This window comes from Scatophagus argus, chromosome 4 (genome assembly GCF_020382885.2).
Source record: "Scatophagus argus isolate fScaArg1 chromosome 4, fScaArg1.pri, whole genome shotgun sequence".
Taxonomy (NCBI): Eukaryota; Metazoa; Chordata; class Actinopteri; family Scatophagidae; genus Scatophagus; species Scatophagus argus.
The window spans coordinates 8,966,080-8,992,560 of NC_058496.1; the positions used below are offsets into that span (position 1 = coordinate 8,966,080).

The following is a 26,481-nucleotide window of genomic DNA, read 5'->3' on the forward strand; positions in this document are numbered from 1 at the left end:
AAGGAATGGAAGTTGGAAGAAAATTGTACCACTGGGAACATAGCAATGAGAAAATGCAGAATCTTACTGAATCTAAAAGATTACAAGCCAGAGTAAGTGAGCCAATAAAAATGCAAAGAAAGACTTCTTGAAGTGTAATTTGGTATGAGGAGAAACAAAAATGGCAAAAACAAGGGGAATTATGGGATTAAGTGAGTTTGAGCATTCATCTCATGTCACATTTGAGGATTACTTCATCTCATCTCAGTGTTATAAAAAAACAGAAGTCTTGGTGGGGGGAGCACTTTTAATTATTATGCAGGGTTCAACAGGTGCATTGTGGTGTGTGGTATATTTGTTGAAGAGGAACACGTTTTTAATGAAGTAAAAACATGTGACATATTTTACAACAAATACCTGCCAAGCTACAAACAAACGTATACAAATATAACAAAAAGCTGATAAAAGTAGACACAGCCCAACCGGTACAGTAGATACTCTATACTGCACTTTCCTAAACATCAGTCAGCAACAGCAATCTCTCTCTCTCTCTCTCACACACACATGCACTCACACACACACAAATACACCACAACTAAAATTACACCTCTGCAGTTGGACAATCAGATCAGAACAATCTCAAACATTAACAACCGAAAGCATGCAACACATCACTGCAGCTACTGATAACTGCTTTTTTGCTACCTTTATGATATGACGTTGCAAGTATTTTCACAGTGATATACAGTGTTAATAGAACAGCTTTCTGACAGCCTTTTAAAGATTGTATGAAGTGCTGAGTGACATGGTGAGGTAACACAGAAATCCACTGTGACAGGAGCCACTTACACCTCTGTCAACTGCCTAATTAATAAAACAACAGCTCGGAAATACAGGCTTGAAGTATAATGATTCTTTCTTGTGTGGATTATATTTTTGTAAACCTTGACTACCTGTAATTACAGTCTAAATAGAGTGTCCCTTAACATTACAGTCTATTACCAGAGCTACAGTACAGTAACTTCTCAAACGTCCAAGGAACACAACAAAATTTGAGAGCATCTGGGCTGTAATACAACTTCAAGAAGTCATGAACCTCACTATGGCTTCCAGGGGTTACAGAAGGTACAGATGGCATCTGACAGGGTAGATTAATACATGAATGTAACAAAATCAGTTATTCCTCTAAAAGTCAGTTACATAAGATGTATAGCATTGTTCAAACTAAAAATGAAGTCTAAGTCAACAAAGTCAAAGCTACCATATGAGGAATGCAAATTGATTGCTGTGTAACAGATAGGAGTAGAGGATAAAGCATTTTCCCTTCAGCACAATTATAGTCTCTGCCCTGTAAACACAGAACAGTGTTCAGCACCGTCAGGGTGGTGCGTTTGTCAACGAGCAAGCAACTGCCTGATGTTTTGTACAACAGCACCTTCCTTGCTAACCCTTTGCTAGTTGTTGCATTAACAACTATGTGGCATACACATCATGCTGTGGGCTGGCTTCTAGTCAGATATGCTGCAGCAGAGTGCAGCGTAATGAAGCAACAAGATAGGCAGCAACCAGGTATCTCGTAATTATCAAACAACTTAGCTCCCCGTCTTGTCGGCTCTGAGTGGGAGAGAAAAGAATTGTTGTCAGATCAAAAATTAAATGGCAGCTAAACAAGGTCATGTGAAGATGACTTTATGAGTGTAACTGATATGGGCCATAAAACACACCTCATAAAATTCTGATATTTTTCTCTTAAATTAATATTGACAAATCTGCATTTGTTAAGATATGGGCCTCTGGCCCAAAATAAAATCTTGGGCCAGAGGCTGCTTAAAAGAGCACATTACAGTACGCTATCTACAGATTACAAGACAAATTAAATTGCACTTCACTTCCTGGGTTGGGGCCACACACTGATCCTGATTCTTACAGAAAATAATAGAAAAAATAATAAAATATAAGATAAAAATAAAATATAAGGTAAAAAGTGTTGGTGGGGTAAGGTGCAAGCGAAAACAGTGTATAGTATAATAAATCAGAACCAGTGCCTAAAGTAAAAACAGCATTTATACAAAATAACAAAGTAACAAAGATAAAGTGACAGGTAGTATTGCACATGTTACTGCAAACTGACATTACATTTCTAGGGTGGATTCACTGTGGTGTTTATTTGCCTTCAAATAAGGCTGTAAGTGATGATGCACTCACTGCAGAGGGCATTATGGCCTTGTAATAATTTAAATAAGCCAAGCATTTACTTGCTATCAGAGTCACTTTTAGTCATGGAAAGCATTGCCACTGTATTCTTTTTCTTTTTGCATTCGGCTCAGCAGGTATGTCTCTTTCACTCACTGACAGAAAATAATGGCCCAGTACTTACTTATTTGATATTTCTTGCAATTCTGTATCCAGTCTGGTTTAGCATGGGGTTGGAAGGCAGAGAGCAAAGGTTAGTGAGGGAGGTAGAAAGTGATGGAGGGGTGAGGGGTGAGCATATTGTCAGTACACATGCAGATGCTGGGGATTCACAGCCTGTGCCCACATTGCCGTTGGAGGGTGAATGGAAGGAAAGGAAAACAAGCCATCATTGCTCTAAGGTGGGAGGTTTCAAGGTCAAAGGAGTTAGGCACAGATGCACTGCAATGCATGGAATGCAATCATATCCCAACAATAATCCATTCATAAAAGTTGGTATTTTAGTACTGTATTTCAGTATCTTGCTTAAAAAAAGTAAACTTTTTTTTTTTCAGATTTAATATATACTCAGTGAGTCAAGGCAGATAAGCACCTTAAATGAGAGATAAGGTTAAAATTTGGATTAAATAGCTTTGACTTTTTCACTCTCTTGTTAAGGTAGGGTGACACTATCACTGCAAAAAGCCTTTTGGCCATCAGAGTGTGCAGTTGAGTGATCAGTGTGATCACTCATTAACCTTGCCCAGCTCTCTTTTCTAAACTTGACCACACCTTAAAGCCACTATGTGTAGGCTTCAGACATTTTACTTTGGTGTTATCTGGTGGTAGTTTCAATAAAGCCAGTAAAATCTAGTATGTGCAGCTGGTCTTTCCAGTCTACTCAAAATCTGAACCTGATGCAACTACTCATTCAGGGAAGAAGACAGGGAAACAGACCAGCTTAGTTCTGGGAGTGACCATGTACATTTGGTTGTTAGTGCAGGCTACCTCAAGGTACATATGTTCATGTCATGAGAAATGAACCAGTTTAAAAGGAAAGCAACATCACAGACTAAAGTAAAAGAAAAATCAACATCTGACTAGTTTTATTTTGGATAAGGAGACAGCCAAAGATCATTCAAAGGTTAGTCCGAGCGAGAGAAAATTTGTAGTAGCTTTGAAGGATTCTACACGACCAGCTGATCAGTACAGGCAAATTAGGTGGGTTACCTCATGCATGCATATTTGTGTGTACCCTTCTCCTCGTCATACCTTGAGGCAAAGTGAGAGATGTGTAAGTATGCCTAAATTTAGCATGTATTTCTTGAGTAAGTATATTCAAAAATATATTTATATCTGACCATGGCATATTTGTAATAGACCTTTTATAACTTCCCTTTATAACTTTTACGATATAATTCATCATTATTACCCCTGTAACACTACTGTTTGACAACCATACACTATAAAAGCACTTTATTGATATACCATCAAAATCATTCTATAATATGTGAATTAATCAGTTAGACCAATAACCGATGATTAGAGACAGGTTGATACCTATAATAATTAAAAGGTCAGGTTTTCTGACAGTGTCATGATCTGGCTGTGCCTCAATCTCACTGGTTCTCATTCTTGCTGTTTATGTCACCCTCATGTGTCTGGTTTGCTTACTGTTTGCTCTCTCTCTTCTTTCTCCTCCAGCTACCAGTCACCCACCTCCTGTTGTCAATGAACTTGCATATGTGCAACTCATCCAGGAGTCAAGCTCCTGCAGTATAAACTTATATAGCTCCTCTCTTTACTCCAGTCTCCTCCAGATGGTTCAGTACACAAGTGTGGTAATAACACTATGGAATTCATGATCTAGTTAATATTCTTCTTGTGTGTTGTTTTAACATTTTCTAATTCTGTGTTTACCTGTGCCTCAGGTTCAACTGCTTGTTGTGAAACCCATCTGCCTGCCTTGCCCACTGTTTGCGGGTGTGCCTTCCAGTCCCGCCCCCTGTGCCTGGATCAGCTCTCCAAACCTCCACCTTTTTTTTTTTTTTCCAGTAAACTCTTATCTTCATTTTTGTCTGTTATCATCTTACAGACAAGATTGTATTTGATTGTTTTGAAAGACTGCACTCACACTCACTATAATTCTCTGGTTTTCACATAAAATCTTACTGTGCAGATTCATACAGTATATTTAATATTAATACAAACTGACTCACTTGACGATGCTGGGTGGAATGTGAACATACTCCATTGGGATGATTTCTCCAAGCTCCTGCAGACTATTCACATACTTGATCTTACTGCTGAACTTGGAGCTGCAGAAAAAATAAATCATGAAGGTTTGTGCATTCAAGTGAGTTGATGCTTGAAGTATTGTGATGCAGCAAGTTGGCTTTTGGACTCCCAGGCTAATCAAATTGTTTTTCTGTAAATAATTAGGTGTTGTATCTTGACATACAGTGTCAAGTGCTACATATCCATAGATGAAAAACTGTACCCTGGAAAATGTGATAGTGTTCCAGTATGTACTGGCTATTGATGGATGTAATTATTGCTGAAGCTAACAGCACAATGTGCATATTCTCTGAAATTCTTAGTACCTGTGACGTACATCCTGTCATGAGTAATGTGTGCTCTACAGCTAAGTGTCATCTAAAAGGAATGTACAACAGTGACACCTTATGAATGGTCTGGTGATTCCCAGCAAAGTCCGTATGAACCAGGAAGGATGGACAATGATGAACATCTTAAGGTTTTTCTTCAGTCTGTGAGACAAGAGAAGAGCCATAAGTGGTGTGAAAAGACTGATAAGACTGTCATTAATAATTATTAACAACTTACTCATTTATTATTTTGTACTAATAATTAACTATTACTGGTGGCAGAATTACATTGACAGGCTGAGCTTGTAGTTTTTCCCAGTGAGATTGATGAGATCATAAATTTCAATTTCCTGGAGTGAACTACTACATAGGTGGGAACGAAAGAGTGAATGAGGAAGTTTCTGACAGTTTATAATCAGTCAAACGGTCAAAAAGTACAACTAAGTTCGTCACATACAACTGATAGCACTGGGAAAAAAGATTTATATTTATTACTGTTGGTTAGATAGTAAGAATTTAGGATATGTATGCCCCCTGCTGGCCAACATGTGAAACTGCTGATGAGTAGTGGTGGAACTGATATCCAGATTAGAAAAACAATAATCAACCGTGGGCTGAGTTATAGTTAGTCCTTGTATCACAGTGAAAACCTGCTGATACAAACAAATCACAAGGTTAAAATCTGCATGTACTATTTTATGTTTGGCTGATCATGCATGACTTTACTCAACTCTTTTTAAATTGATATCGAGAAAGCAGTCTTTCTAAAATCTTCCTTTTCTATGGCTCACTTTAATTAAAAGTGTTGCAAGAGGTAAAAAGGTGTTATTGCTGGTATTACAATCTTGTTCAGATACTCCATATGATATAAAAGTGGCTTAAGGTAGTGGAGGAACAGGAATCCTTTGGGCATGATAGATAGATAGATACTGTATTGATCCTGAGGGAAATTCAATAACAGGGAAATTCAATAAAATGTGACAGTTGCTCAGTGTTATACATTATATATACACTCATTTGTATTAAAAATACCTTCTGTCTATCATTTGGTAACACTTTTTCATCCATGTAAAGCCAGGCATTCTCCTGCGAGGTGTGGCACCATTCAGATAAACAATCATGTAATCTTCTGCCACCATTAGCTCCAAGGTACTTATCACATACCTACACACATACAGACAATAGAAAACAAATAGGCATATGTTAACACATTATGACCGCAACAAAAAAAAAGCATACAACATTTTACTGTAAAATATAATGTTTTAATATGCATAATGAAGTCCAAGTCCACTTTAAGTTGTGCAGTTTTGGTCTGGGGCTACTTTTCCTGCTTTGTGCAATAAAGGAAAATCTTGATGCAGTGTATCATGATATTTTATACAAAAGAGTGATAGTTTGTGGGATGAACTTTAACACCAACTGCGATCCAGGCTTTATTACCCATCATCAGTGGATGAGCTCACTAGTGCTCTTGTAGCCACAAGTATGGGAGCAATTCGCACCAACCTGCATCTAAAGTCCTCTTCACAGTCTTGTCCGTAGAGCGAAGGTTGTTACTGTAACTTAGTGTGTGTAATGTGTGTAACGTTCAGCTTTCCTCATGAATTGTTTGCGTTTCCACATATTTTTGATCACGCAATGTGGCTTTACTTACAGAAAAAGGTTTTCCATTACATAACTGTAATTGTTACAGTTGCTGTCTGGTAGGAAGCAGGCTGCAAACACAATGATGGCATTCTGTTCAGCGTAATAACCTGAAAACATAAACAAAGAAAAGACACTTAAAGTGCATATGCACAAACCTGTTCTTTCATGCTGAAACTGTAGGAAATTGTTTTCTCTCAAGCATTTGAAACAGAAGGAAAACAGTTAGCGCCATTGTTAATCTGGCAGATGCTTGTTTTGGAGTCTACACACAGGTCATTGTTAAGTTGTTTGAGTGGTTTCCACATCATGGTTTGAAGTTTGATTTTGCAGATTTTCTCCCCTCGTGTCTTCTTTAGTTTTTCATTTCCTGTACTTGTTTGCTTACCCTCATTTTTTGATTGTTTACCTAGCCCCTTTTTAGTTTCACCTGTGTCTTGTTACCTCCCCTTTATATACATGTGCTCTTGTTATGTGTGTTGTCAGTTTGTCTGTTTAATTTGATCTCTGCATCCGCTGTGTTTCTCAAGAGTTTCTAGCAATCCCTGTGTTCCCTTTTGCTTTGCTTTCCCTGAATTTTATGTGTTTCTCTGTGTTTCCACTGTTTGCTGCCATCCATGTGTTCTGTCTTTGCTGTCTTCCCTGCTATCCCTTCATCCTGTGTTTCTCAGAGTTTCCTATGTTCCCTGTGTTCTGTGTTTCTCAGCATTCTCCATGTTCCCTGTGTTTCCAGTGTTGCCTTTGGTTTCTATTATTCTGTTTTTTATTAAGTTAATTAAAGTTTTTTTTTTTTTTTGATTGCAAAATGGGCCTATAAGGATAGTGCAGGGTAGGGTTGTGTCCTTTCAAACTGACATGCATGACTTCAGTTTTCGATCAGGGATATTTTATGATAAACACTGCACCTGTCATTGTAGTAGTTTCTAACAATCCAGTAGAACCTGTATTTGACTGGAGCTAATTCTATACTAACGAAAATGACAAGTTCTCTGGATTAGGCTACTGCCACTCCTCGCAATTTTCTATTTTTGTGGTCTAAAGTGAACAAACCAGTTCCAAGCGGTGTGACTCAGTCGGGTGTGTTTGTCATGCACAGTCTGACGGTAAACTCTACTTTTCCCAAAGCAAATTTTAGCAAAAGCAATGCGTGCTTTGTAATTCTCTCAGTTGGAACATCGTCTCGTATGCTATGTTTCCTTCTCGCACACAGGTATTGTATTCTCCAGACAGAAGCAGAGTCAAAAACATCCCATCAAAAATGATCAATTATCAATTCCAATGTCCGAAAGCTATGAAACATAGAGGAGAAACTGGTAGGCACAGATTGTAAGCATTTGTGTTTGTGTACCTCCATGAGAAATTACTCTTTTGTATGGTTCAATACACTTCATATCAATGCGATGCTCCTGCTCTCCAATCACCACGGCTCTCCACAGTCTGCTCTCCTCAGCTGCTTTGTGTCCATCACTTGATGCTGCTCCTCCACCCAGATTAGAGTCATCTGTTTGTGATACAAGGACAGCTGATATGAAGTTGACATAATTGAAAAGTATTTACTCCACTTTCTTTGAACAATACATTGTATACACTATGAGTGTGTCTCTGTGTGTTTTATCTTCAGGTGTGTGTCTGACCGTGCAAGTCAGCCTCATCAGGTGTGTCCAGCTCATCTATGTTGACATCCAGGTCGTCACCAGTATCCAAAGCTTCATCCTCTGTGTCCAGGGCATCTTCTGAGAGAAGAGATCCCTCACTGTGTTCCAGTGACACATTCATTGGTGGAGCTGCCAACTTTCTCCTTTGACTGGACCCACCTGACAGATCCACAGAGGAGGGTGGATCTTTTCAAAGAGAGATGATTTAGCTTTTTATCCCTGAGTTTTTACCCGGAAAGGAGGAGTGCTGCTCTACTTGTGTTAAGCATTTGTTAGCCTCATAAACCATTCCTTGAAACCCCCATAGAAAATGAAGTATTGATATCCATAAATCAACATTTAGTTGTTTAGTTTATGTTGCTGTTTATTTACCTTCTTTGTTATCCATCTCTTCTGCAGCTTCCTCACTGGAGACCATTTTCATCATCATTCCTGCTGTACCTTCTCGTTGTTGGGAGTGTCTGCTCAGAGGCACAGAAATACAATAATGAGCCACAATGTAAACTATCATTGCTATCATCACTGCCACCATAGGCACAGCTACACATAGTACTGGGCCAAACAAGGCAAAGACAAACATCTACAAAGAAGAAGAACCTTTTTTCCATTACATTGAATGAGAAAGAGCTTAAAATATGTTCATTTGACTCCGTAGATAAAAGATTACAGAACTGACAAAGCAGACGGAGAGAAAGCGACTCAATGCTTCATTCCCAGGCTGCACATGTGGGCCGGGGAAACAATACTGAGCTGTGTTGCTACCTCCCCCCAACCAAAGCCCCTCTGATTAACATAAGGCCTAACAATAGAGAGAAGCAGTACAGAGAAAGCAGTACACATGAACATACACACAAAGCCAGACATGTAACCATCTCTGTCTTGGGACCCATACCTTCCCCTTGCTCTCTGTCTTCTCCCAGTCTGAACGACTGAACTCTTTGCATTATTAAGTCACATGACTGCTTGACTATGAAAAGAGCTGCCATGCATGTATGCAAATGCACACACACACACACACACTCAAAGACAGTAAATGAGAAGGGACTGTATTCAAGGGGGCGTAATCAGAATTACAAAGTAGGGCAAAACAAGTACCATGCTACAAAGGCTAACGAGGAGCTGCAGTGTACACACAAGCCCACACACATATGCACGACCTTCATGTATTCATGTAAACACACTGAATATTTCTTTTGACTTTTGATTGAGAAAAAAGATACATCTTTCTGTGAGACATAATATTAAAAATGGCTGCTTTAGTACAGAGGGAAATAATGTAAGATACATCTAAAGCACTGATTGTTTAGTTTTAAATCTATCTGTATTGTCTCTTTGTGGAAAAAGACTGTAAGTGCAGCTCTTATGCTTTGGAAAGCATCAACAAATCCACTCCTGATCTTCATTCTCGCTCTTTCTCTATTTTGCACTCTTGTACTGGACAGAGAACTCCTACAATCATGTTTTTAAGAAAGACCACTGAAAGAATATCTCTGAATCTACACTGTTTTGTAGCTGACTTGCAAAGAGATTTGGTCTCTCAGTATTGTTAGATTCCAGAGAGTACTAAGAATTTAACAAAGTGTTGAACCTGTTAAACTGAAAGCTCACCTTTCCAGGAGAAAGTGGACATATTCCTCCGGCACATACCGCGCATGATCTTCCCTCTTAGGGCGGACATCTGATTGGTAGAATGGCTGGTCATCAAACTGGTAGTGACTGTATTCAGGCTCATACTGACTCTGGCCTTCGGCTTGATCTGTAGAGCACTGGAGTTCAGACGTGCACACGGAGTTATCCCCATACTGGCTTTCAGCTATATATTGAAACTTGGAACCAGGATCATCCAAGCTGTACTCAGCATTAACTCCAGGTTCATAATAGCTCTCAGCCTGCTCAGATCTGTACTGCATAGCAGTGGCATCAGTTGTAAACTCAGCATAAACATCTGCGGCGTTTTGCTGGCTGTCATATTTAGTATCTACGCAGGCTGGGTGGGCACTCTGGTTTTCAGTTCTTTGGTCGATGTGGTGGTAGTTGTACCCATATTGGGTTTGACCCTGAGTTACATTCTGACTTCCTGTCCACTGGTATGCAGCATTCTCATTGGTTGGCTGGGAGGAAAACTGTGATGTCACATCTTGGTGTCTTCTTTTTGGAGAATAGGGGATGGGGAATTGGTGCAAAGAAAAGAAATATGGAAAGAATGGTAAATACAGTTGGTATGCAGTGAACTGAGTCTATGATACGTACAAAATTTACAAAATATATGAATGATATTGAGGCTCTGTTTCTACAATTATATCAAACACACATTCTAACAGCCCAGTATACTCTTAATAGGACAATTTAGTGGCTTTTAATGTCAAAGTGTCATCGGACAATTTGTGTTTTTTGACTGATAGATACACTGGTGAATGTCAATATCTGAAGTGCACATTTAAGGTATTTTGTAGTGTCTGGTAATACTACTGTGGAGCAATGTTTTTTAGTATCCCTGCTTCATTTGTTCTTGTGAGAGCGCATGAGCACACAAAGGCTGCACGTAAGAATTGCGACATACATCCCTGCCATTATCACACTGATCAACAGGTGGTGGGAAAGTGCCAGGAAACACAGCACTACTCCGGGAAAAAAGCAGGGAAGAAGAAGACTCATAGGAAGAAAAACACGTCTGGAAAGAATACAGGTTTCAAAACTTAAAAACAACAGCTTTGCAAATGTTTTTTGAGGGAGGCAATGCATTTGACAGATTCGTTAAGCCTCAAGGACACAGACAGTGTTTTTTAGTATGTTTACAAGAAAACTCCACAGGGCATAATGTTTTAAATCACCAAAACATATAAGAAATAACATACTGCTTCAGGACTGAACAACAAGTGCTATTCCTTGTATTAAATATCTGCAATAATAAAAAAAAGTAGCAAACAATCTGCTTCACACAGAGTGTATCTAAAACACAGACGTAAACGTTACGTACTCTTTGCTCATGTGAAGTTGAAGGTGAATCAACCAAATTTTGTTGTCTGATACACTGGTTATTACCGATGCACATGCTCACGCACAAGCTCATGTGCATGCACTCACACCCACACCTTGTAAGAGCACTGGGGGAGCTGTTTCTATTAGCTGTGGTGGGGCTCCAGCTGTAATGAGGCAGGTAATGCATATTTAATGAGGCGTAAACAGATTTATAAACACACAGAGAGCTGCAGATCAAAGCTTGCCGCTGAACACATGAAATACACCGATAGTGTTTTTCTCACTCATACACATTTACACAAATACACAATCTGTTTCTGTCGCACCACTAATATTCCATCTCACATCCCAGTCTGTCACTCACCCACCCACACACAGACAGACAGAGACACACACCACACACACACACACACACACACACACACACACATCATCATCATCATCAGGCTCAATTCCTCTGGAGAGTCCTCTAGCTCGTTTTCGACAGTCTGTTCAGAGATGCTAATATTCCTCTGACATGCAGACTCCATTGAGAAAGACGTAGAGACTGAAAAACTCAGCAGAGAAGAGAAGAGCAGAGCGAGTTGCTGCATGTGCCGGTGTGTGAGCAGGACGGGCACAAGAGTGTACCGGCATGTTCACTCACTGGCTGTTCAGAGCATTACAATAGAAAGTCTGTCGTTAACAAAAAGCAAGAATGCTGGAAAGATGTCTCTATATCTCTCACTGGGGTGGTGTTGGGTCATTGGGGTGAAGGCAATCTCAGAGACTAACAACATAGTCTCTTCTCAAACATAAATTTGAGCAAAACTATCTGAATGGCTAGATATAGGCTAGGTGTACATGAGAAAATGTGTTTTTTGTGTCACTGCTATGACTTGAACTATCCCCATGTTTTCTTGTTTCCCTCCTGTTTTCCCTCATGTCTCCTCTTCCCCTGTCCCTCTGTGCCTCAGAATTCCCAGCACCTGAGGGATCTCCACACCTGTCATCAGTCAGCTTGTCTGACCACAGTATGACAATCCTGGCCAAACACACATTCCTCTCCACATTGTTTGGCAGTGGCAGTTTTCAAGCTTTTTGACTGACACCCATGCCACTTTAAGCCTTCTACCCTCAACCTCTTCAAGCTTTGGTTATTCTCTACCCTTTGCTGCTGCCATCTGCATCTATATTCATCTCCTGTGTCTGTGTGCACTTCTGGATCCAATTAAAACTCAAAATAATATTGTGGTCTAATAGCTTTCATTTTTTTAATGTAGACAATTAATTTGCATGTTGTTGCATGACTTTTAAATAACTGTAGTTGAGACAGAAGTAGAATAACACAGAGCATAAGACATAAGCATTTGATTTGAGGTGGGTTGCTTACCTTAAAATGGGTGAATAGCTATCTTGAGAAGCTTCAGGGTCTCCTATGTGCTGTTCAGTTGCCCATTTATCACTATGACGAACAGTCCTTAAAGCTTGTTCGTCATAGTAATCCACCATATTCTGTGGAAGTCTGTCTCTTTTTTGCTCCAGTGTTTGTAATTGTGTTTGTTGAAATGAAGAGTCCCCAATGAGCTCATCAGTGAAACTTAGCATATCAGAAGATCCTAACTGTTGATTCTGTTCCCTCTCACTTTGTACTTCAGAAGACCATTTTGACAGAGTAGTTTGCTCAGTATTAGTTTGCCCCTCCTGCTCTTCCTCATCAGTTTCATCTTCCATTAAATCTCCAGAAAATGGCAGACCAAGTCCTCTGTCGGTGGTAATACCCGATTCACTTAATGGAGTACCAATTAAGGAGCTGGTGTGGGAGACTGAACTGTTGGTAAATACAGGGGATTGTTGTTCAGATGTAGTTTGAGATGTGTCCTGTCTTGCTAACTCACCCCTCCAGACTTTCAAGTCACCCAAAGAAGTAGGACATGGTGGAGGTGCAGAGGGTGACTGCCCACCCTCATCCGAATCTTCCATTGAGATTTGTGAATGAACATAAACTTCCTCTCTGGTTTTCAGGAAGTGGTCTGATGGATATCTTAATGATTGTGACACACTACCGGCCACAATGCTTGATTTATCGTCATAGATTCCTCCTTCTAACCGCGTTTGGCTATAATTTTTTTTTGATTGGCTGGGAATGGTCATTTCTGGCACCATGTGATGTTCAGTGGCACTATCAAGACTTGCTTGGTAATGAGTTGACAAGGCAGCTGGATTTTGCTCTGTATCTGGACTGTCAGTAGTTCCTGTCATTTGTTTTTTCCTGTTTTGTTCTGTGCACTCCTGGTGATCTCTGTGTGCAGCTTGGGCCTGGGTTTGCAGTACTGTGGCAGCATAGGAGAGCATGCTGAATGTCTCCATGGACTTTTTTGTTCCTTTTGATTGCACATCACTCTTTTTGGATATCTCATGCCACTCTCTATCAGCCTCTTTTACTGTGCCAGACACAATGATGCTTTCCATTTCCAAACCTGACGATGAGTCTCCATCAGAATTAGACCTGAGTTCATCTTGACTACCTGGGTGAAGGCTGTCGGGGCTATACTTTTGTGTGTTTTGCTCCCCCCCAGAGCTGGAGCTCGGAGACTTGTTTTCTGTTAATTTACCCTCCACATTTCCAATGCTCTCATAGGCAGGATCACCTTGGTTTTCAGTCAAAGGGTCACCATCTAGTCTGTGGGCTATTGTGGTTGGCAGATCATGTGATGATAAAGTTGATTCAGAGCCATCGTATTTCTTGGAAACAACATTGTCCCAATTAACAAGGCTTGGGGACAATAACTGGTCAGACTGCATTTGAGTCCCATCCTCTCCTGGACTTGAATGATGTTTGGTTGAAGTATTCTGAGTGACAATGGAGTAGTCCACCAAAACAAATGGGGAATGATCACCTGGTTGCTCTATCCAATCAACTTCCTCTAAATCTTCTCCACTTTTGTTGTCGTACTTACTCTCAACTGAACTTCCCCCACTCCTGTTCATGTGATTCAACTCGCTAGTTCCCTCAAATAGGAATACCTGGTTGGCTAGCTGTTCCTTGTCTGAAATTACTGCTTTGTATTCAGTATTTCCCAGAGAATCGCCCTTTTGGAATTGATAGTGCTTTTCATCAGTGTGTGTAGGTTGTGTCACAGCTACAAAAGGGCTAGATTGCTCCTCTAGCTGTATCAAGTCTACTATGGGACTAGCATAGGTTTCAGGGGAAGATGAGAGACTTGAAGTGCATGCTCCTACATTGTCATATTCTGAAGTGGAGGTGACCATGCCAGGGACAGGTAAATCCCACATGTCAGTACCACAGTGGGATGACATCTCATCTTCTAAATGTTCAGATGTTAAGTTCTGCGAGACACTCTGAACACCCTGGTCACCATCGCAACCTGTTTGTTTGCCCTGTGTTCCAACTTCGGCTGCCTCTATCACTATTTTCACAGTGTGTGTGAGGTCATGACCTCTCCATCCCACTTCTTCCAGAGCCTGACTAAGCATTTTATGTATGCCTCTGTCCTCCTCTACAACTTTTTCTTCTTCCACCTGTTTATTCGCATTGGTCTCAGGAGAATCGTTAACATCCAGTGATTCCATGTGACTGAGGTCCTTTCCATTTTCAGGTGCTTCAGGGCTTGTTATTGTGGAAGAGCTGTCTTCCCGAATGGTGGTGTTCCACATCACCATTCCACTATCAGAGAATGCTAGTGGACTTTCCAGGGATGTGCCAGTACCAACATTGGGGTTTACACCACAGAAAGAACCTGATGTTTCAGACAAGTTGTCAGGGGTTGTGAGAGGTGATAGACTGTCATCTCGAATTGTCATATTCCACATATCCAGTGATTCAGGGTAAGATGTGGTGGTTCCACTATCTGATTTGAGAAATCCCTTCTGAGCTGAGTACGTCCAGAAGTCCAGGAGCTCCATCTGTCTGTCCCCTTTTTTTCCTTGTGCCCCTTCATCCTCTTCTTTAGATGTGTCTGGTGTTAAAGTGTTTAGGACTTCTTTCTTTCTTGAAAATGAGGATGTTTTTTCTTTCGCTCCGGCTATACCGGCCCTGCATTTTGCAGTTACATCTTCCTCTGGTGGTGTCAATTGCAGATAAGCCAAAGTAACAGGGTTCCATTGATCCTTAAGTATCGAATCTGGGTTGAAGTTGTCATAAGATTCAGTTTGCTCAGTGATAAGACTAAGCTGGGGTTCAAGGCTCCTTCGCCTTTGGTGGGCATTCTCTGACTGTAAGATCTCTTCTCTGCTTTTTTGTTCTGTCATATCATCCACTGACTCTTTCCTAATAACCTCGTCCATAGTATTCTGTGGACTCTCACTTTCTTTGGTTTTATTCCAGATGTTATTATCACCTGAGGACACTGCTCCCAGTGTGTCAAAGCCAAGTTCATCCCAGGTCTCTGACAACGATGATGACACACTGTCCTTGTGCTGCAGGCCACTGATTCTTTCAACCACATCTTCTGGAAAGAACCTTACTCCACAACTGCTGGGTGGGCGGCTACCTACCACGCTGTTGACTGGGGTTGGGGGAACCATGGTGTCAATTGTGTCATTCCTGAGGATTAGGCCATGGTGGTCAATTGAAGAATTTCCCAGTGAATTGGGAGCAGAGAAATCCAGCAAGCTCAGTTCTTCAAGTTCTGAAAAGCTTGAGCTCTCTGCTCTTTTTTCTCCCTCATCTCCTCTTACTCCAGAATTTGCCAGTCCCCCTCCTGCTGGCATAGACTGACCATTGCTATGAAGTGGGTCAAAACCAAACAGATCAGAGTTGTCACTCTTTTTTCCACTAGAACGGTGCTTCCTTCTCTCAGGTGGGACAGGAGGGGAGAGGGACGATTGCCCCATGGGAGAGTGGTTTCTCAGGAAGAGTCCTCCTGGCCCTGCTGCTTGCCCCCCTCCTGCTATAGCCTCACCGACTGGGCTGTCATCACTGAGGAACACTGAACTCTCCTTTGAGGAGCGACTGCTACGGATGGTGGTCATACCACTATCAGGGCTCACAAGCTCCCCACCACCATCAACTCCTACAACTCCTGTGTCCTCTTCACCATCTGCTATCACCCTATTTACAGAGATAAAACAACACTGTCAGTGTTTACCTAAAGACTGTAAATAAATAACATTCAATTTCAGGTTTCATGTTTTGATGACTTTGAATGCAACAGGATGAAACGAAATCAAAGAGATGCATTAATTACCTTGCTGATGCCACCATATCTCCACTGCCTCCCTCGGCTCTCTCTATGTCAGAACCATCCATGTCATTTATACCAGATGATCCCTGGGAGAACTCTACGCTGCCTGCCACTCCCTCTGTGGAAGAGGTCCTGCTGCTGGGGTTGCAGGCTAATACAGAGCTCCGCCTATCAACAAAGTCCTTGAGGAAGCCCTGTATTTCTTCTACCAGCAGAGGAGGAGTACCAGAAGATAAGGTGTTTATAGGGATGTGGTATATTTGGAGAGTCTCCCTGGACTCCATCTCACCAGAGAGAGACCAGCTGGAAGATTCTTCCAACTCACAGCAGATCTGCAATGAGAGCCACTGTGTTGCAATATTTTGTTTTTCTATTTTAACTCATAGTATAGTTTGATGTCGTGGGAAACATGCTTTTTGGCTTTCTTGTCAGTAAGAAGGTTGATAACACTCTTGTGTCTGTCCAGTACGTAAGGCTACAGCAAGCATCTGTTTATCTTACCTTAGCACAAAGACCAAGAAACAATTAGCTTGCACACAAAATCTGCCTACCACTACCTGTCATGCTTACTAGTTAACACAATATATCTAATTGAAATGTAAATATAACAAATTGTGATTTTTGGATGTTATGTACCAGACTATTTCTTGGATGGGACCTGCAAAGATAAACTAACTGGTAGTTGACAGTGTACATACAGTATAAAGACAAAAGTATTGAGACACCTGACCATTACATCAAAAGGGACTATTGTTGGGGTTCTGTGTGGGCCAGTCAGGTTCTTCCAAACTTATCAAGCCATGTCTTTCTTCTGGGGTGTTGGGGGTGAAAGGGGGCCTTCCTCAAACTGTTGCCACAAAGTTGGAAAGAAAGCATCGTCCAAAATGTCTTGGTATGCTGAAGCATTAGGACTTCCCTTTACTGGAAGTAAGGGGCCCAGCCCAACCCCTGAAAAACAGCCTCATACTACACCTGAATTCAACAATAAAGAAGCGTGCCCCAATACTTTTGTCTGTATAGTGTACGTGACACAGAGTAGTATCAGTCTTATCTAAGTCTTTACAAGGAAAGCAGCTTGAAATGATCCTTTTATTTTATTGTAGAATTTCAGGAAGACCGAATACATTAATATTTAAGACAATCCTGCCTAACCGCAAAGACAAAAACCTGTGTTGTCCCTCAACTTCCTCATAGGAGCAACATTCCATTTGGATTTGATTTTGCAACCTTTGACAATTTAGCAAGGGAGTAATCATATCTGGGTATTTAGGGACATTGGCAAAAAATAAGAGTCATTACAATGCCTATTTCCAGTTACCAGTTAGAGTTACTGATAGAAGTGCTCTCTATCAAAGAACTACTTGGGTTTCACTCCTCACATACTGTATATAGCTGTGTTTGTGGTTTTACAAGTTATTTACCTGGTTTAGGATATCAGTGTTGTTTGAGTAGACAGCCACCTGCTGGCGAGGATGATGAAGTTTATCACTGATGGACAAGAGAACCACCAGACAATCATAGCCACGGCATTCACTGAATGACTTCAGCTCATCCACATAATCATGCCAGTCCTGGAGGAGAGATTAGAAAAGACAAATAAATGAAAAGAAAGATATAAAAAAAGAATAAAGGGGAAAGAGTCTAGATCAAAAATCAGAAAAGACAAGCTGCTTGACAGATATTAAAAAAAACATTTCCTAACATTTTGGTTACAGCTATATGGGGAATTTTGTTAGACCCCTGCCTTTTACTGCACATATAATTTTTCTTTAATTTTTTTTTTGTAAAGCTGAAGTGGTTTGAAATAAGCCTTCATCTGTAGCAATGAGAGACGAAGCTGTCAAAGCGCACAGAGGGGTACAGAGACACTTTGTGATTTATTGTTTGGAAATTAACTGTTTGCTCTTAAAACAGCTACCATGCACAGATTATGGTAATTCTGTGACAGGCACAATGATTGATGTATGGAAAGTTGCATTAATTAATTGTTTTGTTTGTCAAGGGAACTTGCTTTTTCTTTCTCTCTGAAATGATTAACAGCAATGTTATGGAAACCATCATTTGCAACGCAGGGTTACGCATAAACTGTGCAAAGTGATACTTTTGAAAACATATTTGCTTGATTAATTTAGATTTGTTGTACAACTGTTTGTTTTGCAAAGTTCTCAAAATTGTTGTTGTGCTTATTTAAGTAGAACTTTTAAACAAAAGAGATATTGTAGTTTTAGTAAAGCTAACAAAGGGGCTCTAAGTTTGACATTTGTGTGTGTCTGGTCTTGAAAACACATTTATGCTTATGTTGCCTAACTTGTTCACTGTGTCTTACAGTGTGTGTGGTCCTTCTCACTGCTTCAGTGTATTTGTATTGGTCCACTGAAAGTGATTGATGATTGCTGCAGGCGCTGTAGCTGTCCAGGCTGTGTCAATATTAACCTGTGAGGATGTGGGGTCTACAATACTCCTCCCCCTGATCCTCCCTCCATCCCTTCTTTCTATCTCCCTCTCTCCACAATATGGCTGTTGTCAGACTCAGGCCCATCCATCCTCACACACACACACACACACACGCAAACACACACACACACACACAACTGTCAATTCATTGACACTACCATTCCTCAACACTGATATCCTGATGAGTGCAATGAAGCCTCCTAAGATTCGTTAAAACACACATATTCACTCACATAAATACAAAAACACACGGAAAGGCACATGGAACAATAACACATGCATATACACACATAAATTCGCCTGCAGTCATCTACTGTAATCTCAGTGTACGAGCAAACATATACCAGTATGTACACATATGCGCTCTGGTAAAGCAATAAAGCCTTCATGATTTACGCTATATTATACAAAGAAATGCCCAAATGATGCTGATGCTCCAAAGCTACTTCCCAACTGTGTGCATATGCACACAAAACTGCACACACACTCACACACACAAGCAGGGAAATATAGTCAGAAAACGAGCAGAGTGCAAATCTCCGAGATAACACGCAGGGCGACAGTCTGTCTGCCATTTGGTTCTTAACAGAGTAAATTACTACTCATATTGCCTGCCCCCCTCCCCTCTTCCTCCCTTTCTCTGCCACCCCGAGATACACAGATTGCCTTTTCTTATAAATTACCAACATATTAGCTATAAAAATCCACTCGCTAACTGTCTCCAAGAACCTTAGAATCTGGACACAGGAACCTGTTTCTCATTTGTTGGGCTTTTGGTAAGCCAAGATATCACCACAAATAGAGGTTTTCTTTTAAATTCTTCACTGTACTTTTTGTTAACTTTCATTTGATAGCGGACATTTTGAATATTAGCAAATATTTATATTCACTGTTTATCTTTAAACTTTGTCAGAAAGAAGAATGCTGTAACAATATGGCTTTTTTTTCATAAAAGTACCACAGAAAAAGAAAGCACTGCTATCATTCAGTATTGGTCACTATGCTCTTTCACTTTGAAAAGGAAAATGGCATGTCATTTAGAAAAGATGAACATACAAACGTAAGTAGTTGTCTATAGGTACTTGAATGACCTCAACCCTGACCTCAAGTCTATTGAACACCTTTGGGATGAACTAGAAAGGAGATTGTGAATCAGAACTTTTCATCCAACCTCAGTGTCTGACCTCACAAACGCTCACAAATGCATAAATGGGCCGATATTCCCACAGAAAAACTCCAAAAGCTTGCGGAAAACCTTCCCGGAGGAGTGGAAGTAATCTTATTAATGTCTCTGCTGGTGTAATAGTGAGGTGTCCCGATACTTTTGTCTATATCGTGTACCTCACTGCGATTAGAGCACAATTTCCTGCGTGAACTTTAAAGTGATGGAATACAGAATGAAATAGTTCAAGAACAACAATCCACTTTCGTGCAGCATCTTCCAGCTTTTCACTGACAATTTTTATTGCAGAAAAATCTAACAAAACTTTGTGGAATTGCAGTTGCTGCCTCATATCCTTAAGGACCTGTGATCGATGGTGTAAATGGTCAAAAGCAGGTTGAACCCATGATGAGTATCTCATGTCATGAAGAGAGTTCATGCATCAAAGGGGATCTGTTCTCTTTTTAATCTTAGAAATCAACTTTATGTCTTGTACTTCTTGTTTTTCTAATGGCATCCTTTCCTTTATTTTCCCCAATATCTTCTTTGTCTCCCTCACCTGTGCCACTCTATATCTCTGTGGCACTTTGCATCTTCTTCTCACACATTTTGCAGCTTCATCTTCCCACACCAGATCCCAATACGCACACACACACACACACACACACACTCTCTCTCTCTCTCTCTCTCTCTCTCTCTCTTTGGTTGTCTTTGCTCCACAGGTAGCAAGTCTTTAGCGGCTGCTTGCAGTTCTCCCAACCTGCCATCATTATGCACAATAGCCTTAGGTACAAAACTCAGGCCTCATAACTCACGCCCCGCGCGTGTAAATTCCCGTGCAAACACAGTCAAAGCAAAAACACATTTCCTGCTGTCGCCAACATCCCCGGCAAAGAATTAATCAAGCGTTCATCCATTTAGGCTCTTTGCATACCCTTTCCGTCAGAACACAGAACGCTAAGAGAGTTGCGAGTTCTTCTCAGGCGATCGTTTCGCCACCCTGATGAATCCATCAAGCGAGGTTTGATTTATACATCTGTCTATGATCACAGCGGTACAGCTTCAGCAAATGGGGTGGCAAGGAGCGAGCTGACACCACCCTGCTCAAACACACACATGCAAATGCACGCACACATGTGCAACATATACCACTCACACACACACACACACACACACATGCACAGCCACACACACACACACATGCATGTGCTCACAAACCAACAACTGTGTGCACTTGCTCACACTCATGCAAGCACCCACAAACAAGAGTATTGCTGCTTATGAAGTTTTTGGAGAGAGAGAACGAGGGGAAGGGGGGGTAAAAGTTTGTAGAGAAAGAAACCCAAATGTCTTTCTGTCTGTCTTTTTCATATGGGCCTTCTCCACATGCTTCATTCACTTAGCTCTAAGTGCAGGGATTTGGGGGCCAAGATGCAAGCATTGAGTCTATAAATGTTTTGTTTTGTTTATTTGTTTGCCCTCAAAGCCCAAGGAAGCCACAGGAGGAGAATGAAAATGGTGGAAGAGAAAGAATGAGTGTTTGAGATGGTATGATGATGGGGGAAAAAACATCACTGTAAGTTACCAAAGATACAGTATGATGACTGTCTTGTGTGGCAGTTTTCCAAAACTGCTGAAATAAATGCCATGTTTTTGTATATGAAACAATTGATATAATGTGTGTTACAGCCAAACAAATTTCTAGCAAAATATTTTCACTGAGCAGACAAAAGTGGTGCGTCTTTGTATAATCCTTAGAGTGTCTGACTGTACAGGAAATAAGGAAAACGTGTATTTGGACTTCAGTTTTGGCTTCTGTAAATAAGATTTATTTAGATTTGTGTATTTAGATTCACAATCAGGACATTTGAAAAAACTTAAATGGCTACAGCAGTACAGTAAGTCCTTTAAGAATACTCTCGCCAAAAAAAAAAAGAACCATAAAGTCAGAGAGGAATAGATAGAGGGATTGTGGGGCGGGGCATCCTGACTTCCTGGTCTTCAATCTTAGTCCCTGGGAGGCCCACCCTGCACCTGCTGTCTCTTAGTGCCTCTCATCAGAAAGGCATTTACAGAGCGCCGTGGCTGCGGGCCCCTTCATTAGCGAGCATAATTATTTGTGCAAGTGGTGTAGGGCAAAACTGGCCCCGCATAAACAAACAGAAGGGCCGGAGGACTGTGAACAAACAACACATTAGAGACAATCGACGTCGCCAAAACGAAACCTAAAGCGTACCTCAGATGGACACGTGCACACACACGCACAAGAAAAATAGAACAAACAACTCAACAACATAAAACGTTACAACAATAAAAATGTAAAAAGAACGTTAAGTTGTGTGTTGTTATGACACACACACACACACACACACACACACACACAGAGTTACAACAGCCGCACATGGAACGAAAGATGATTGATTTTGTTTACCACATGGATAAAACAAACAACATTACAATTATTCGGATATCTTGGTGGAACACTGGATTAGCCTGGATACAAATGAGACAAACTTTATTAGTTTCCCACCTTTCCCCTGTCTACAGTCTCGAGAGTGGAAATAGCTTCCAAAAGACAACGAACAAAGAACTCTAAAACACAGTGTTATACTTAGAAGTCTATATCAACGCATGCAAAAACATATTATTCACATATTCATGATCGTGTGTGTGTGTGTGTGTGTGTGTGCATGTGTGTGGGCTCCTGTCCTTCCCACAGTTCATCAACTCCCCAGCATGACAGCTCTTTATCCGACCAATGCTTCATCTGCCAGCGCTAATTACTGAGCCATGAAAACCTCTGATACACAAACACACACCGCCTGGCACGAACACGCGAATAATGTCTTTTTAGTGCGTTTGTGTGTTTATTAGCGTGGGCTTCGCGTATGTCTTACGAGAAACCTTTGATACGAGAATGAAAAGCCTTCCAACTTCTCTGTTAGCCGTGTCGTCTCTCTCACAGCTACAGGTGATGCCTCACAGTGACTGAGTGCCCCTGAGCAAGGCACTTTTGGCTCCTGTGGTGCCTCTTCTGCTAGCTGACACAGCGCTGCTACCAGTCCATTAGAGATTGTAGTGCTCCTGTGCGCTCCATACACTGAGACTTAGAAAAAAATGTATTCACAGTCATTTTGTTTATTCTACAGCAATATGCTGACAAACATAAAGAATTTGATCCAAACAATAAAAGTAGTATAGTAATATAAAGGCTATACTGGTAATTTATTTTTATTTTACTTGTATTTAAGCTTCCTAGAAATACTTTAAATACCTGGGCCCAAAGAAATCCAAGTAAATACACTGTTGACAATAAGTATGTACTGTATTTACTTTTATCATTTCCTAAAGTTCCAGTTTATACTGAACACAGTGGTAGAGTATGGATCGTCTTATTTATTTGCTTGGTTAGTAGCTCACAGAAGCTTCAGAAAGCAGACGTTAGAACATGAATGTACCGCAGCAATACAAGAACGAGCTGAGTAATTGCAGATGTAGCAGGAGCAGATCGAAAACAACAGAAAAATTACCAAAAACTTGGTAAGAACTAAACAAACAATGAAATGTTACAGCTGACAGCCAGAAAAGTCTCATCCTTATGGTACAGACAGAGAACCAGCATACTGAATGCAACAACATTTACAATCTGCAATAAAGAAAAGCACGAGGTTGCTAATCTGTAATTTCCTGCTTTCTCAACTTTATCTCCACTATGCCAGTTGCAGTGGGACACCTTAAATATCACTGTTTTTATATGCTGAATTACAAATCATCACACAGCCTAACATCATCATGGGCAGCACTTTTCATGACAGTTCTTGAGCACTATTTTTGCACCTGTAGCAAATTTCTTTAACTTAAGGCACTGACATTTGCCTTTACTTTTTCAAATAAAGTGCACGTTGATGAGCAGATATGAACGATACACTAAAACATCCACACAGGCAGAGGGATTTTGAAAGAGTGAAACTCTTGCTCTTCCATAATACCATAATAGAGGAGCACACAGACTGACTAATGTATGTTTGTACAGTATACAACAATACATTAGTCAGTATATACGATGTGTCCATATCATTATAACAAACACACTGAAGCTTTTTCTTCTGCTAACTAGGCAATCACAGAGACACTTTTTTTTTCTTTCACCACAAAATCTAACTCTGTCCTCTTTAACTGCTATCAAACACACACACGGACCAAAAAACACACTTTGACAAACACATAACACATAAACCATTAAAGACTAATTGAATCTAATTTATTTAGTTTTCTGGAAAGAATCATTTAAGGCAGAACTTCCCTAAGCCCCCTCAATAAATGACACTCTCATACCGTTTTACTCTCTTTTCAAACACAATTAAAAAATAATATATAAATATATACACACTGCAAATGACATGCATATAAGGAGTTCATTTTGGAGCCCGATCTCAGGTCATTAGTAACCCACCATGACGCTGTGGAGTTGGAGGGTCCGCTGGCGACACAGAGGCCCCTGGCCATTTATTCTATATTAAGTCTCTAATGGGCCCCCTCTCTCTCTCTCTCTCTGTCTCTCTCTCTCTCTCTCTCTCTCACACACACACACACACACACACACTCCTGACACACAGCATGTAGGCACAGCGCTGGTAAAATATGCACAGAAAGTCCGGCGCGCGCACACAGACAAAGCCATTCAAATGAATGGTTATTTATTCGCTAAACGAGGATCTGGGTGTTTAATGTTCCTTGGACGTTAGGTAGTTTTCTGGGGGAGGCAGAGCCATACCCCTACGGCTACAGACATCATTTATTTTACACATAGCCTAATACCACACGCTAGGCAGCCGCTGAGAAAAATGGGCTTGGGAAGAGAGAAGGAGATATAAAAGAAATAATGAATGATTTTTTTTTCTTTTTTTGGGGGAGGGGGGGGGCGAACACATTAGAAGTTGCAGCAGGGAGAAAAGCAAGGGGTAGGCTTAAACCACCCTCTGTGTGTGTGTGTGTATGTGTGTGTGCGTGTGTGTGCGTGTGCGGAAGAAACAAACATTTCACAAACGCGTGTGAAAACGTGTGTATACTTCTGTGTGTGTGTGTGTGTGTGATACCTGGTTGTGTGTGAGGCATCTATCTGCATCTCATCCAAATGCAGAACAACACAACAACATCAGAGGGGCTCCTCTACTTGCATAACAACACCTTCCCAAAATGACATGGCACAGGTGTGATGTATCCAAAACACCCAAGCAGCCATCAAAAGTAACTTTTTTTTTAACAAAAAAAAAAAACACACTGTTTTTTCTGATTTGTTAGCAAAGTGTCTGTACTCTGTCCGTTCTCTCTTTTAAAAGTAATTTTTTAAAACTAATGAAGGGAAGTGCACTGCATTATATCCCAACATAATCACCGTGATATATTTAAAAGAACCAGTCAGCTTAATGAGACCATTAATTGAAGCAATAAGTATTAATTAGCTAATATTTCTATGTCAGATCATTCATATTCACACATTGCACATGTAGAATGAATATACAGATATTAATATACACAGTTTTAATTATTGTTATGTTGTTTCCATTTTATTGTGACGTAACACATTTAAAATGTGGAATACTAAATAGAATTGTCTTTAAATGATATCGACGTGAAATTGCGTCTTTAACTCTTGTGTTGTGAATTGGTCTTTAACACGATTCATCAACTAAGCTTCAGATACATTAACTTCATCTTTACTGGGGTTTCCACCTTGCACAGCTGGCTTCGGTTCACACTAAAACAAAATAGATGAGAACTGAATACTGATTAACATTCAAACATTCAGAGATACCATATTTCAAAAGAAAGAAAAAAAAAAGCAGTAAATTTCATCGGGAAATTGGTTTAGATTTACCGTTTAACCGATTGAACAGAAACTAAATGGAATCAGGAATGTTAAGCTTTTTACGATAAAAACATACCTCCTTATCTGTAGCCACTGAAGTGAGTGCTACGGTCATGTCTCCATCAGAAAACTCCTTCAGCTCCATAGTCAGCAGCTGCTCCAGGTCTACATCCAGTCAGCACACACAAACAGACTAACAGTTAAACACGCCAAAAAGACTACGAAACAATTTCACGACAGACAGAAAAAGAACGCAAGCATGAATGCCCTCGACAGAAGTGAGAGGTAATTCGCAGGATGCTGCAATACAATAAAATGATGAAATAACGTGGGTTTGGGAAACATAATCAGACATTAACATGCTCCAAGGGCTTCGAGTTGAAAATATCTGAACTTTTCAGAAAGGTGCTGGGGTTGTGGCTGTTGCTCTTTATCAGGCAACCAAGTTAGATGCAGAGAGACTCGCCACATGTCACCCTGGTAACCAAGAAAATGGAGGAGAAGCTTGTTCTGGCTGTGTCTGTCTATCCTGAGATTTCTCAGACACAAACTCATAAAAGTGACAGAAAAGCTCATCCGTGGAAGCACACTGGCTGGATGCTGAGTGTTACTGATGAATGTTTTTCTTATGAGTCGTAAGCTCAAGTTATATGCTTTGATAATGTCAAACACAGCTGACTTGTAGTGATTTTTTTCACAAGTGCTTCATCCCAGGAATCCTCAGCATCCTGCTGGGATTTTTCCGCCTGAAAGAAATACTTTGTGGACAAGG

The 26,481-nt window shown here is 40.5% G+C and overlaps 1 protein-coding gene across 1 annotated transcript; it reads right to left on the reverse strand.

Annotated features, from left to right (window-relative positions):
- Positions 1-279: 279 nt before the first annotated feature.
- On the reverse strand, positions 280-25,917 carry LOC124057657. Its single transcript, XM_046386127.1, has 14 exons — positions 25,786-25,917; positions 17,646-17,795; positions 16,228-16,556; positions 12,411-16,091; positions 9,668-10,207; positions 8,432-8,520; positions 8,039-8,245; positions 7,753-7,905; positions 6,415-6,514; positions 5,790-5,921; positions 4,833-4,919; positions 4,371-4,469; positions 2,357-2,389; positions 280-1,593 (listed from the first exon to the last, which is right to left on the reverse strand). Exons 1-14 carry the CDS (start codon positions 25,852-25,854, stop codon positions 1,572-1,574), a joined length of 5,691 nt encoding a protein of 1,896 aa, XP_046242083.1. The 5' UTR covers positions 25,855-25,917; the 3' UTR covers positions 280-1,571.
- Between the last annotated feature and the right edge of the window lie 564 nt (positions 25,918-26,481).